At 45.1% G+C, this 16094-nt stretch overlaps 1 protein-coding gene across 2 annotated transcripts in view; it reads right to left on the reverse strand.

The window, feature by feature from the left end:
- DOCK11 (dedicator of cytokinesis 11) overlaps positions 1-16094 on the reverse strand; it is a 1108606-nt gene that overhangs the window by 142269 nt on the left and 950243 nt on the right. For both annotated transcript variants that reach the window (XM_069212535.1, XM_069212533.1), the window contains one exon: positions 15230-15420. In XM_069212535.1, coding sequence (XP_069068636.1) covers positions 15230-15420 — 191 coding nt within the window. The remainder of the gene's footprint in view (positions 1-15229; positions 15421-16094) is intronic.

The raw sequence follows: 16094 nt of genomic DNA on the forward strand, positions 1-16094 counted from the left end.
ACAGGTGAGTAGCGCGCTTTATAAATGTTAATGATTTGATTTGATTTGATTTGATCTCCCCACACAGTGCTGAAGTTGTATTCTCCACTTAGGAAAGAGAAATAGCAGTATGCTTCTCTTTTACTTATTCTGCTAGCCATCACTATTACTTGTAGTAATTTATGGCAACTTATGATTGTCTTAATCCATACTGTATAAGCCTGTTTAAATCCACCTTCAGTGTTACAGCTCCATATACTGTACAACTTTATTTTGCGTGGCAGCGCAATACCTTTTTCTAGGATCCCATCGTAGTTTCTTGACCAGCGATGCGTAGACTTTTCTGTGAAGCTCTATTTCCATTCACATGCCTCACACAGCCTGGAGTTGCACATTGACTCCACATACGCCAGCTGTTGTATGTGGAGTCAAAGTGCAACTGTCAGCACTTCAATGAAGACACACATGGCACGTATCAGCAGTTTGCTTTGACTACAGCAAACTCTCTGGGAGAGCACTTTTTTCTCTGGGTTACTTATGCCCTATCTCTTCTCCAGTTGTAACGACTTCCCCAGCCTGGTCCCGGCTGAATGACTAGGCCACACAAGGAGCTGTAAATTACAAATCTTTATTCCTCCGGGTGTACGCTGATACAGAGTCTTTGGGGAGTTAAAAAGGTTCCATTCCACATCATGCAAGACACTACACCAGTGAGCAGAGGAATACCCTGCTAGCCCTAGGGAAAGGGTACAGGATGAGGTACCCATGAAGGACACCCTTATCAGAAAATATGGGCTTAACCTTGAGAAGTATAGGCAGAAACTTAGGGCCAGCCAAAAGTTGCCCCAGCAGGTGAATTTTTGGTGAATGTTGTCGATCACGTCTGCAAGACACTGGATTGTTGGGTGAAGGATAGTGATGTGAACGATTACAAGGGGATGTAGACTTTGTTTGTGAGAGAAGACATGTTCAGCAATTGCTCTTCAGAGTTGTGCTAAACACCCAGTGAATAGTAGGCTCACTGACTCCAGGGAACGTGCTAAGGGGGAAGACTACTTGCTCAGCACCAGGGTCCACAAGAAGGTATCAGGGGAGGATTATCCAAAGGATGAACAGGTTCTCTACCAGAAGAAAGAGGTGGGAGAAATTTTTTACAAATAATGAGTCCCCTAAAGGCCCTCAAAATCATTCCCAACGTACCAGTAATCAGTCCCCACCTGACCAGAAGAAGAAGAAGTTCCTTTATAAGCAGACAAGAAGGTTTGTCTCCTAGTGTACTGAGTGCTATAAGTATGGGCACTATAGAGGAGAAAACCAAATGCCTTGGGAGAGCACAGCACTCCACTGGTTGGCAGACACAGGGGTTGGACAGTGTAGCACTTTTGCAGGAGGTGGTCCCAGTTCGCACAGGGGGTAGAACAGAGGTTACCATAGTGTCCCTGGCGAGTTCAGACATCATGCCTAAAGCCCACATGCCTTAAAATACTTTGAAGTACAGGCAGTGGTTCACCTTTGTCATGACCCCTTCCTGTGCCATCTGTGCTGTGGGGTTTACCCACCAGGTTCTTTACCAGAGGTTGCCTGCCTGTACTCCTTGGCCATAACTTTCTTTGCCTTAGGAGTTAGAGAGGGACTTTATCCCCCAACATGCACCGGACCATCAGAGCCCATGAACTGCACACATAAGTGCTTGGAGCTTCCCTCAGTGGTAGGAGAAGCCTGGGCCAAGATCAGGCCCATCTGCATCCATCCGTGGCTACTGAAGCTGGGCTACCCACTTGGTCCCTCTTGTTCTGCACTTCAGTTCAACTGGTGACCCAACTTTGTATCAGCTAACCCTGCCCATATTCTATGGTAAGAGATGATAGGGAAAAGGAAATATGCTACGTTGTCTACTAAAGATGGTCTATTAACTGTTTCCATTAGGAGTTTTCTCATAAGTGCTAGTGGAGTGCTCAATAGTGAAACTGAATCCATAGAGGAGAAAACAACAATACAATCTAATTCAAATGCTGGCACCACAGAAATCTCACCTACAACATCACAAACAGTGTTAAATGAGACCACCCTGTAAATTCCAATCACATGTTTTTAATGATAACTTGGTTATTGTCCCCAGTAACTTTCAGAGGGATGGCTGTGAAAATGCTAGGCCCACCACCAAAAAAGGCTAGAGGCACCAAACCTGCATTTAAAAGCAAGCACATTCTTTAAAAGTTCCTACTATACCAGGCCCTGCCAACCCCCCTCTAGATGGTTGGGGGAAGGATATTCTGGGGGGACAGTTTACTCCTACTATGCTCAGTAATATTGGCATTGAAAAAAGTATTTGATCCAATATTGTCCATTTTGAAGAGCTTTGAGCACTGAAGTCTCATTAAATAGCTTATCCATCCAGGGGTAAGCTAATATTGATAAGGTCATGAAGACTAGAGCTTCCACCTTAGGCATGCATGGACAAACTGACAAAATTACTTATGACCTTTGGAGCACAGAGGGGATCCACACAGCAATGACGTACACCCGAGGTCCTCTAAACTAGATCCAGTGAATGTAGGTGTAGAGAGTCTGTGGGCCTGATTCAGACCCTGGCGGCCGGTGACCGCCAGGGTCACCGGCCACGGGAGCACCGCCGACAGACCGGCGGTGCTCCAAAGGGCATTCTGACCGCGGCGGTTCTGCCGCGGCCAGAAAGGGTAAACCGGCGGTCTCCCGCCGGTTTACCGCTGCCCTTGGAATCCCCCATGGCGCCGCCATGGGGGATTCTGACACCCCCTACCGCCATCCTGTTCCTGGCGGTTCGCCCGCCAGGAACAGGATGGCGGTAGGGGGTGCCGCGGGGCCCCTGGGGGCCCCACTGTGTATTTCAGTGTCTGCATAGCAGACACTGAAATACGCGACAGGTGCAAACTGCACCCGTCGCACATGCCCACTCCGCCGGCTCCATTCGGAGCCGGCTTACTCGTGGGGAGGGGTTTCCCGCTGGGCTGGCGGGCGGCCTTCTGGCGGTCGCCCGCCAGCCCAGCGGGAAAGCCAGAATGGCCTCCGCGGTCTTTCGACCGCGGAGCGGCCATATGGCGGTTCCCTCCAGGCGGGCGGCGACCGCCGCCCGCCGGGGTCAAAATGACCCTCTGAATGTCCCTATTATTACAGCCACAGCGCCGCTGAGACTGGACTACTGCCCATAACAGGGAGCTAGTGGCAAACCCTGCAGAACTGGGTACCTGCAATGGTCTCCAAAAATGAAAACAATTATTCAGCTTCTGCCTGAATCCACCCCACTGGTGATAGTTTTGAACAATGCACCTCAACTAAATCCCGGCCGTGATGAGGCATATCATCAGCTAAAAAACAAGACAGTACAATAGCTGGCAAAATTCTCAAATGTATATGGCTCTGAAACCCTCATGACAGCATAATCAATGTGCGATGGGTACACTGGGTCAGATGACATTCCATAATTGATTCAGGGAACTGCTTTGTTATCAAGTTTAGAAATGAATTAATTCCTGGTTCCTTAATAGGGGTGGGCAATAAATGTGCTCCACCGAGGACTTTGCAGAGTTTTGCCCAGAGCACGGAGTTCCGAAAAACTAAGTGAAAAAAATTATACTGTTGACCACCTCTCAGTGAGATGTCTCAATGCCGGTGGTCGTAGCAGGTTGCTACCGCTCACGTTGAGGAAGCTGCAGCACGAGTAGAAAATCTGCTTGAGAGGCAGAAAGAAGCAGCACCCTCTTGCACTCCATGTTTTGCTGTTCGTGCTGATTTTACAGTGCGGGACAAGGTCCCAGAGCTAAAAATCAGTGCGAGCATCATGACTTACTGCACTCTGCCGCTTGTGGAACTCCATGGAGCATGGCAGGGTTTTTTCAGAACTTAGCGGAGTTCCCTGTGGCAGAACTTCCTTGAACTCCACCTAGGCCTAGTCCTTACCGGAAAGGTTTTCCTAAGCTCACTCCTCTTTTGGCAGTATTTTGGCAGCAGCGTAGAGTTACTTCTACAAACCTGGAGCCACAAAGATGTGTATCTGTTCTTGCATTTCCTGTATACAATTCTTATGAGGTATCTACTCACAATCGCCTTACACCCCTGGAGGACGCTGAGTCCCTCATTTATGGTCATGCAGCCCACAATGTGAAAACCCTATGGAGATGTTTATAAAACTTACTTCCGAAGCCCAGTCAGCCCCGGAGAATCCTCTAGGAGTTTCGCTTAAATCCCCCTTGAGCAATTTGGATCGCACTAAGAAGAGAAAATAACCTCTGAATAAAGGGTTATTAAATGCTGCTCCACTTGCGGAAGATAGCAATATTCTCTCTGTTGAAGTTATCTGTACCCGGTTAGATGCAGCTTCTGAGACTCAGGCACCATACACTATGGGTCACCAGACTTATGCCATAGTTTGTCTTCAAGAGACCTGGGCAAGAGAATCTGTATACATTGATGGGTTCCTCCCAATCCATACCCCAGCGGATCGATCTAGAGGAGGGCACCACAGTGGTGGTTTGTTGACCTTAATTTCAACCACCCTAAATAAGTCGTAAAGATGCACTTTGACTTCCCTCACTTTCAAGTTATTAGTGTCATGTATAAACCAAGAATAATCCTTCTTATTGACAATTTTACCATAACCACTTTTCCCTTTATAATGTTGACATTGCCGCTTCCCAAGCACATTTTAAGCAATCTCGATATTGAGTTTATTGTGATTTGGGGGGTGACTGCAATTGTAGAGTATGTCAATTGCACAAGTCTTCTGCTTGTGGGGTGCAAGGGTGTGACATGGAGGGTTGCCCTCATTTTGAGCACTGCCCTTGAGGGGAGATTTTTAATTTAATTTTAAATAAGTTTTCCCTTTATCTGACTATTGACCTCATGCCCCATTCTAAAAGTGATCATATCACCTACGTAGGAAGAGGCCAGGGCAGTCTCCTCAACTTTATTGCACTTTTCCAATATTGTAAGCCCAGGGTTATCACTTTCTCTATCCTGCAAGTTTCCTTTTTGATGACTATCCATTGACCCCATCTTTTGATACAGCTACCAACAAACAGCTAAGTGCATCTTCTATTATGCCAATAAAATTCAGTAAAAACAAGGAGATCTTACGTAAGTGGTTCACGGTAAGTTCAGGAGCTGTATTGGAGGAACTATTAAGGAGAAACAGGAGCAAGTGTTAGTTTGCTTGGTTCATGATCTAAATCCCAAACTCTTGTTGCTGGCTTTTGATAGAATTTGCCACACAGGCAATGATTTCTTGTCAATTGGAACAAAGAATAGTAAGCCTAGACCATAAGGACTGTTTTATAGTAATTGTTCGAAGACTCACAGGAATCTTATACTTGCCCTGGATTAGGTGCCCAGAGATAGGGGAATAGTGATTACCTGTTGGCAACATTATAAGCAGGCAACCACGCAGAGGAAGATGGTCATCAGTCAAGAAGCATGGGAAAAATTGCACCAAGCAGGTGTAAAGAAGGACCAATGTTTGTTCTGGAAGACAATCAATGATCCCTACTTTAAAGATAATCATAATTCACATTGATATTACCGTTCCCCCACATGAGGGGAGTGGACACTTCTCTAAAGTTTACAGTAACAACAATTGGCCTGATAGTCATATCAGACCAGTGACTAATAAATCGACTTGAGACGGTTCAAAGCTAACTCTACCAATTGAGGAGGTTAGACCTGCACTAGAAAGGAAAGCAAGAAATAAGGCTTCCGGCCCAGATAGTGTCCCAGGTGACCTCTTCCTGTATAATCTTGATATGTGTGCATAATTTTTTACAAATATCATGAGAAGCGTTGTTATTCAAGGCCCTCCTGAAGTGTGGTCAACTGCTATCAGAGCAGGCCCCCGCTGCTATCGCCCGATTTCTTTAATTGACAAAAAGAGAAAGAGGGTGTTTCTCTGATGTGCAGTATAGGTTCAGATAAGGCCTCTGCACTGTTAAACAGTGTCTTAAGTTTTACCGGATCATCAATAAATATAACCTATGGTCAAAAATGCTTGAAATGGGTATAGACACAGCACCGGTGCACTTACTTGCTCAGATGCATGAAAATGTAACAAGGCGTGTAAGGAGTGAGGCAAGGTTGTTTACTGGCCCCCTTTTTATTCTGCCTTTATATTAATGACCTTGAGAACCATCTTAATTCAGGGGAAGCAGACACTCCAAAAGTGGGAGCCAAGAAACTGCCCACCGTATTCTAGGCAGAGAATTGTGTTATATTATCAAGAACAAGTGTAGTCCTACAAAAATTGTTAAATTTGTTGGTTTCATTCATGAATAGCTTGGACTTTAAGACAAACACTTCATAGTCTCATGTCATGGTTGTAGGGTCACCCATCCCCACCTCGAAATCACTTACTATCAATTGAGACAAACTCCTCTATGTCCCATCTTTCACTTATTTAGGGGTCCAGTTGGACCAAAAAGGTACATGGGCACATTTAATCAAGCCCAGGAAGTTACAGCTTGAGGATGCCCTATTTAGATTTGCAAGGAAACTGCGCTCCAAACCCCTGGATGCTATGGTCGTTATTTACATTGTACATTGCACCTTTACAGTTATATATGGAGCCAAGGTGTGGGCGTATAGAGATGTCAAAACCCTACACGTCACTGAAAACCTTGAGAAGGCTTTTGTCAGCTCCCAACAGCCTCCCCATTTTACTTTGTCATACGGAGCTATGTATGGTTACCTTGGAAGATTGCATCACACTAGCACCTTTATGTTATGGAGAGTAATCTGGACTAAGGAAGAAACTCATCTTAATCAGGCCATAATTAATGATTGTCTGCTCCTTGACAATGTACATAGTATTGCTTGGCTCGGTTACATAAAACAGATTGCTATTTTAGATAGAATATATTGTTATTAGAATCCATAGCGAATTGCCACTATCTCAAAATAGCAGCTTAAACAGGATTTTTTTGCTGTAAGGAAAAACAAAAGAGAGTGTCTAAAGATGGGAAAGAAGAAGGTGAGTGGTTATCTCCCTCTTGTTACTGAAGACCTGTTTGAATCATATCTTTGGTGCCCATTAACCCTTTCTCAACAATTGTATCTGATTAGATTCAGGTTCAGTGTAGCCCACCTTCTGGTTTCATATCCCAGTGTATATTGTGACTCCCTACTTGATTCTTGTCCTTGTGAATACAAAGCTGAGACATTCAACGTTGCACTTCCTTTTTTACTATAAATTATACTATCTAACAAGGAAAGATTACCTAATTATGTTGCTGAGAACTTTAAGTATAAGAAGATGTAGACATGCCATTTTCTATTTACAGCTTTTACATTCAGAATACGTTTGCCTGATGGTCTATAAATTTATCTCAGCTGCCGTGCGTTTGAGAAATTTAGTGGGGAAATAACTTTTTTCACTGACGTCTGTTATGTGATATCATGATGGTATTTTGTTTTACATGTGCACAAGACACTTGAGATTACTAACAGGTGTAATGATATTTTTGATCTTTGTACGCACAAAGCTACTAGGATATCTTTGGTTCCAACAATTTATCAGTTGAATTTATGACTTCCTGATGTGTGCCATTACCACGGTATCCTTGTTTACAAATACACAAGTCACTTTATGTTATTAATGGAAGTAGTGATATTTTTGCACCTCTATGCACAAAACCATTATGATCTTTTTTGGGATCCAATGACTACCTAGTTGGGTTTTTAATTAATGTTTTAGAAGATGTTCTTTTAATAACAAAGAGTTTGGCTACCGATTCACTGCTCTGATGAATGTGAGGTTGACCCTGGAGTAAACCTGATATATAGATAGCCATCGTTTGTACCTGGCAATTTATGATTTTAGATAAAAATATGGGTTGTTTGTACGAAAGTCATATCCATGTACTTTTGAGGCCTCAGGAACTGTGGATTTACATGAGCCTGGATTTCTGTGATTATTTACTGTAAATAGGCTGCTATTACCATGATGTAGTGTATTACTGTCTTGTTCTTTTAGGTAGATTTATCTTTAATGGTCTGCGTCTGACAGAATAAAGATTGTTTTGATTTTGACTTATAGCCACTGGGCTCATATAATCCTTCACCTGTGGTGCTTCTCAGTCTCTTGCAACCCATAGTCACCCTCCCAGAGCTGCTGAACTTTTGAATCTCATGTACTGTTACTTAGGGCCTGATTTACAGCTTGGGGGATGGGTTACTCTGTCACAAACGTGACGGATTTCCCGTCCGTCGTATTACAAGCAGATGGGGTATCCATCACATTTGTGATTGGCAAATCAGGCCCTTAGTCTTGTACCTGTGGAAGAACCACGTGGTCCCTGAGCAATTAGCTGTATCCGCCCTAACCTGTTGACTTTAACTATAATGCTCTTGGATTCTGTTAATCGTGATTAATTGTTTCCAACTGACACTTGCACCTGCCACCTGCAAGGGTCATATTCATTTTTAGTAATACGTGCTTTTCCTCAGGTTTCGTTTGAACTTTCCACTCTTCCACCTGAGCCTCATGCCCTTCTGGAACAGTGTCTTCCATCATGTATAAATACCCTTTCTGAACCTGAATCAGGGTTTGGCCTCGTTTCAGTACTGTGCAAGCATCTTCCCCACATTCACCTCCTGAGTCGCTCTAAACCTCCAGATCTCGCCTATTCCAAGCCTTCCTGCTGATCCAATATTCCTGACTGTTGCAAATCCTACTGTGTCTTCATTCCAGAATTATGGTTTGACCTCCTCTTGGGCTTGCACCATAGCCTTCTGTCTTCCTTTGGATTTCAGTTAAAGAACTAAGACATGGCTAAGTACTTGATCCTAAGGTTAGTGTGCACTAATCCATAAATATGTTTACTTTATCCAAGTTTCTTGAATGACTATGCTATCCTTGGAAATTAGATATTAGTTGTTTCTCTGTGATCCTAAAAGCCCCAGTGCTTCGGACACTTGTTCTAGTTAGCGCTCTGAACTTATTTGCACCTGAACTGAATGTCTTCAACATTATTTCTTGACATGTTTTGTATCAAGTATATGGAGAAAATGTAGAGCTCATGAACTTTACAGTCCAGTTTGAACTGAACGTTGTATGCTAAGATATTCTTGGGAGTGCTAGAAACTCCAGCTTATTTTGAACTGTTCCTGCTCTCATGCAGTATTTGTGATGAAGCTTGTAAGTGTACATTGTTGTAAATAATTGCAAAAACACAATGAGCTGATAACTGTTGGTAACAATGTTTCTTCTTGTTTCTAGTGCACCACAACTACATCCACACAAACAAGATCCAAGGAGCACAAACCCTCTTAGGCAGTGTTGCAAGGCAGCAGAGCAGATCCACTGATGCGTGCCCATCTTTTCTTGTTTTATCCCATCTCCCCTTCCCCTTGGAGGTAGTGGGTGAATAAAGGTCACTATTACTTGATTTCTTTTCCTTCCCTCAGACAGGATTGGAAGCTCAGCCTCGTCTCTGCAGTCAGAACCAGGCGAGTGCATGGCAACCATCAATGGGAAGATGGTAGAGACCATGAGGAACACAAAAGCAGACTACTGTAAGGTGTCATATGGTGTCCTAAGAGCAGGTGATACCCAATAAATTTCACAAGGTCATAGCCACAGACAACCATGAGAGTCACTACCCAGTGGCTCTGGTTCCCTTTGAGTGGGAGTGGGTCTCAGGTTGTCTAATTGTAGCTGGGAGTCCTGCCATGCCTATAGATTGTCTATGGACACTATTGAGAAGGAAATGGAGCTCAGGTCAAACCTGGATATTTTAGGGTTCCCTGAGTGGGTCTGCATAACCACAAGGTCCATAGCTGCCCAAAAGGGAAGTTAAGGAGGCCTGAGCCTAGAAAAGTAGTCCAGGCCACTGCCAAAAAGGAGAAGGGAAAGGGGATGAACTGATGAGTGAAAACCAGTTCCTGAAGGGTCCGCAAAGGGTTGCCTGAGAACGCTGGCCTGGATCCTACCAGGGAGGACTCTGCTGCCCTGAGAGAAATGCCTAATATTCCTGGATGAAAAGTTGAGGGGGCACCAAGGAGGAGTTCTGCAAGGCACAGAAAGTGTGTTCAACTCTGGAGGTCTTGAGGTGGCAAGCTGAGGCCCCAGCAGGTGTGACACCTCTGGAAATCACCTCAGCTCATGGGAGAATGGCCTCCTACATAGTGAGCCAAAGGCTCCTGACCCTGAGGCAACCTGTGTGCTGGTGGTCCCTCCAGTGTTACAGGCCCTTCCTCCTGGGACTAGCTCACAACATACCCCTGGCAGGGAAACTGAAGCATGACAAGACGTTTGCCAGGCTTGTCACCATTTTTTATTGACCCCGGAAGGAGACAGCCTCAGATACAGTATTCAGGTCATGTCCCTCCTGCCTGCCAGGATAGTGGGAAAGCGGGGAAGAAATTAAAGCTTCCGTGGTTCCCTTTCCTGTTGTTTGCACCCTCTTTGAAAGGGTGGGCCTCAACACTGTTGGGCTCCTGGACTTCAAAACTGCCTTAGGCAACAGCTGTAGCTTGGTTTTGGTGGACCATGCCACTAGATACCCATATACAATCTCTCTGATATCTGTAACTGCACCTGCAGTGGCTACGGCCACAATGGGGATTTCCACCCGTGTGGTGTTCCCCAGGGAAGTGTTGTATGACATAGGCACCAACTTCATGTCAGCATATATTAATTCCATATGGGATGAGTGTGGAGTAACCTACAATTTCCCCACACCCTATCATGTAAAAACAAATTGTCTTGTTGAGAGATTCAACAAGGCCCTCAAGGGCATGATTATTGGCCAGCCTGGGCCCATAAGGAGGAAGTGGGACATCCTCTCACCATGCCTGCTGTGGCCTACAGAGAATGGAGTTGGGTTTGAACTCCTTTATTGCCACCCTGTTAGGGGACCTCTCAGTCTGGACAAGGAGTAGTGAGAGCAATCTCCCAAGAGGCCCCTCAGGATGTAGTCAGCCACATGCTAACTCTCTGAAACAAGATACGCCATTTCTGGAAGCAGGCTAGAGAACGTCTTGAGATAAACCAAGAGGGTATGAAACTCTGGCAAGACCAGAAGGCTATCCTAGTTGGGTTACAACCTGGCCAAAATGTGCACATAAGGGAGCCTGTGGAAGCCAGGGCCCTCCAGGACCACTTGTCCATGCTGTATGAGGCGAAGGAGCAAACATAGATGGTCACCAAGGTCCGAGGTCATCATGCCCCTGGTGACAGATGATAGGGGCGAAGAAGAGGGTGAACCTCTCCCTGATCTCCTATCCTCCAAGAAGCAAGTTAGGTCAGTACAGGGTGTCAACCTCTTTCTTACTCAGATACCAGAACAGAAGAGGGACTCACCAGTTGTTGGCGCATGCTTGCCTCTTTGTTGTCCCTCACCCCTGGGCTTACACACCAGTGAACCCATGATACTCATATTGAAGGCAGTATGCCTGTGAAAACAACATTTACAGGCTTTCAGACAAAATGAGGGCAGGCATTATGGAGAAAGTCTCCGAAATGCTTGAATTGGTGGTGATTGAGCACTCCAGTAGTCCCTGGTTCAGCCCTGTGATGCTGGTACCAAAGGCTGCTCCACCAGGCACCATCCCACAACTCAGGTTATTAGTGGATTACCTGAGTCTCAATTCCGTCATCAAGACTGACACGCACCCCACCTCCGAGCTGATGAGCTCATCGACAGGCTTGGAGTTGCCAAGTTCCTGAGTACCTTTGACTGGATGACAGCATACTGGCAGATTGCCCTTACTGTGAGGGGCAGAAAGCGTTCTGCATTTTCTACTCCAGAGGGCCAATTCCAGTTTCAGATGATGCCCTTAGGATTGAAAAATGTCCCTGCCACCTTTCAGAGGTAGACTAACAGGGTTCTGCTGGAGAAGGAGGCATTCAGTGCCGCCTTGCTGAATGACATAGCTGGCTACACCCCAGCAGGGTGGATCACCTGTTGCACCTCCAGGGGTTGCTTCAAGCTCTGCAAAAGGTAGGCCTGATTATCAAAACAAGCAAGTCCATATAAGGCAGGTTTGGTGGTGTATCTTGAACACCTAATGGATGTGGACAAGTAGCAAGCCATGTGAGCCAAGATTGAGACCACCTTGGCCTTGTAACCCCTCTCCAAAACTCAGCCAGAGGAGAGGGCCTTCATGGGCCTTAACGGTTACTATTTGAGGTTTGTTAAGGGCTTTGGCACCATTGTTGCTCTGTTAACTGACCAGACTTCTAAAAAGCAGCCCAAGAAAGTGATATGGATGGAGGCCTGCTAGAAAGGTTTTGACACCCTCAAGGAGGACATGTGCTTAAAGCCACTGATGTGTCCCCAGAATTTATTGTGCAGACAGTCACTTCAGAGTATGGCATAGGGGCTGAGCTAGCACAGTTAAATCAGGAGGGCCTAGACCAACCAGTATCCTTCACCAGCAAAAGGTTACCTCCCAGGGAGCAGAAGTGGATTTCTATTGGTCCTGGCACTGAAGAAGCTGAGACTATACCTGTTTGAAACTCGTATCCAGGTTCAGACAGACCACAGGCTTTTCAGATGTCTAATGCAGGTGAGGGGTGAAAATCCCAAATTGTTGAGGTGGTCCATCTCCCTACAGGGAATGGACTTTATGGTGGAACACTGTCCTGGGGCAAACAATGTCAATGCTGATGGTCTATCCAGATGTATCTGCCTCAGTGATGAGAGCTGCCAGGTTTGGTAGTTCCCCCTACTTTCAGCTGGAGAGAACACACGTTAGACCTGTCAGTGCTCTCTCCTTTACACAGGGCAAAATTGGCTTACACCCAGTTGGACCATTTCATTTACTTGTAAGTTCCTAGTACATGGCACTGCATGTGCCTAAGACTGGTAAATTAAATGTAACTAGTGAGCCTGCAGGACCTACTGTGCCATGCACTTAAGAAGCCATTTAAAGAATGTCCCAGGCCTGCCCTTGCAGCCTGTGTGCGCAGTTTTCATTTGCCATTTCGTTCTGGCAAAAAAAACATTTGCCAGGACCAAATCTTCCTTTTTAATACATATAAGTCACTCTAAGGGTAGGCATTAAACAGCCCAGCGGGCAGGGTGCACAGTATTTAAGAAGCTGGACCTGTACTTTTAAGTTTATGTATCCTGTTAGAGAAAAACTGTTGAATTCCTTTTTCAATGCTGCAAGGCCTACCTCTCCCATACCTTATCACATTTAGTAAGTGATAACATTTGTTTGGGAGCTAGTAGGAATGTCATGCTTGGTGTCTGAAGAATTCTAACCTTTAGAAAGTTGTAATTTTCTTATCCTAACCATTTGGTGCCTGCAGCCTGTTCCTGGTTCACATAGCTAGGTGAAGTGGGCAGTTGGACTTTGTTTATTCCTCCCAGACAGCATCACAATACAGGGTCTGGGTTTTTGCAGGATGGCCATTCTGGCTTGATGGGGGGGGGGGGGGCAATCACCTATGACACTTGCACTTCGAGAGCACTGGCCTAGCACATACACAAAGGACTTCAAAATAGCCCTATTGTGCCACCAGACAGTCCAGGACAGGAAGGCAGGAAATTTCAGGCACTTCTGAAGGGGGAACTTTCACATCAGAGTGAGCACCAGGTATAAAAACTGCAACCCTCAGACCAACTCTTTAGCACACTCCTGCATTTATGGATAATAAAAAAAGAAGGACTGCCCTGCTGTCAGAGGATTGCTCTGCTGCTTGAGGCCTGCCCTGCTGTCTGAGAAGGAAGAGCAGACCTGCATCCTTCATCCCACACTGAGGTAGCCACACGGGTCAGCTGACTACCTCCTGTTCTGAGATACAGGGACATTACAAGCCACCCTGCAACTGCCCAACTGAACCTGCTGCACTGAACCTACCTGGACCTGCACCTGGAACTGCCTGGACCTGCAACTGGAGCTCCCTGGGCCCTGCTGGCCTCTGCTGGCCTCTGCTGGCCTCTGCTGGACTGAGTTCATGATGCCCAAGAGGCATCTCCCGGGTGCAGGACCCTTGGTGTGGCATCAGAAAAACTCCTCCTTGAAGAAAAAGAGAAATTCTAAAGTTTTGGGTTATTTACAAGCTTGAACGGGCCAGTTTGCACCAAGTTTTGCTGCACACCCTGACTTCCAACGGGAAGCTCTGGGGAACCTGACTCTTTGCACTACAATGACTGCTCTTGACGACTGGCAACGCGAGATCAGCACTGGGCAGCATAAACAGGCCAGGGTGACTGCCATGATCTTCACGCTACAGTGATGACTGGCCACAAGCCCAGGCTGCTCTTTATGCTATGGCAACAATCATCCATGATGCTGTTCCTGCTCCTTGAGGCCTCTTCAAACAAGACTCTTTGCGCTGGACTTTAAAATGTAGTTTTTTCCACCAAGACTAACTGGCATGCACTCCATTGCAGTCGGCCTGAACTTATGACTTTTAGGCAGTCTTGCGCAGCCAGATAACCATGAGGGGTGCTTCACTTACCTTAAGTCTTCAAAATTGCATATATCCGGTTCTACGAATGGGATTTTTGTTGTTTTGGTGTCAAAACGTTTATTAAATGTTACTCTATTTTTCCAAATTTATGTGGGATTTTTCTTGTGTTGTTTTTTACTATTTGATTGCTGCATAAATACTTTACACATGTGCCAAGATACCAGAGGGTTAAACAGAGGTTTATTCAGTGGTGTTTGTAGTTCACTCTGACAAGGGTTGCTGCTGTTGCTTGAGAAGTGCTCATGCCCCCCATCAACATTTTCACATGCTGTCTTCAAAGTGCTTTACAAGGAATTCAACATATACACTTGCATCTCCACCATAGGACCCAAATAAATCATGCTTCTTTGTTTCTCACTCTTGTTTTTCTTTTTACTAAGTTCTTTTATATTTCGGGATAGCTTACCACGCACCCTCATCACACAACACCAGCACTGGCAGGTACATCCATAACAGCATATCATCCCCTCTAGTACCAAGAGGAGTGCTCGAATCATTTAAGTCACTCTGAGTCAAGCAACCAAATGCATAATGCCAATGAATTTAGATGGTTCCACTGTATGGGCATAGGCATTTGTGACTACAGCGTTATTTTTTATTTTAAGAAATCACGATGATTTATCAACGTTTTATTTTGTTTTTCTTGTATAGGTGACCAGTAATACAAGCCAATCTGTATCTAGACAAATGACATTAATCTTACAGATGTTCCTGTCTGTGGTGAGTGGATAACAGCTGTTTAATGGATTTCATGACACAGGGACCCATTTTAATAGGATTTACTTTAACTAAACACCATACCTGTACTGAAACACAACCCTGCAGCTTGAGCTGCAACTGGATCATGTCTACGTCAGTGGAAGAACACAGTTTTTGCAGCTCTGCTGTTCTGTCTTTTATTTCATCAATGGCGACATCGACAGGCTTCAGATCAATCTGATGTTCGTATATCACAGGTATTCTCTTTTTGACATATGGGAATGAGTTTGAAGCTGAAAAGGTACAAAAAATATCTACAGTCAGGAAATACATGACATTACTTCTATCAGATTCTATCAGTGTGCCTCAAGATGGTGAAGGGCATACATAGCAGCCAAGGTTTCATATTGTTATGTGTAACATTTTCAAAATGTAAGTGTAATTATGAGAGACATTTTAACGACTATGAGTGACAGTTTTTCGCAAGCAAGGAAGACGAGGGAACCATATAAAAATCGTAATATATCAAGAATGCCTATACCTCCTGCTGTACACCAGCGCCACCTTGTGGCCTTTGATAAACACTACTCTGAGCTTACCTAGCAAAGTGAGAAACTGGAACAACAAGGTTTTACCGCACTTCAGGACTTGAATGCCAATCTCAGGCACTGCGGTAAAGAGAGAAAATGTCTAGAAATGCGTTATTCTAATGCGAGATGCTTGACACTTGGCAAGGCATAACTAGGCGATGGGCGACATATCAATCAAATGACTTCATACCAAAAGTGACAACACTTCTGACAAATGCCCCATCTCCAGTGGTTCACAGCCTTTGTGGAATATGCCCCAGATCTAGAACACTACCATGTAAGCACCACACTCCAAGACTGCCATTTGAAGGGAGACCTCAGCCTTATGGGGACTATTTAAAAAGGTAAATATGTCCCGATTGTAGATATAATTTCAG

This window comes from Pleurodeles waltl, chromosome 2_1, assembly GCF_031143425.1.
Source record: "Pleurodeles waltl isolate 20211129_DDA chromosome 2_1, aPleWal1.hap1.20221129, whole genome shotgun sequence".
NCBI lineage: Eukaryota > Metazoa > Chordata > Amphibia > Caudata > Salamandridae > Pleurodeles > Pleurodeles waltl.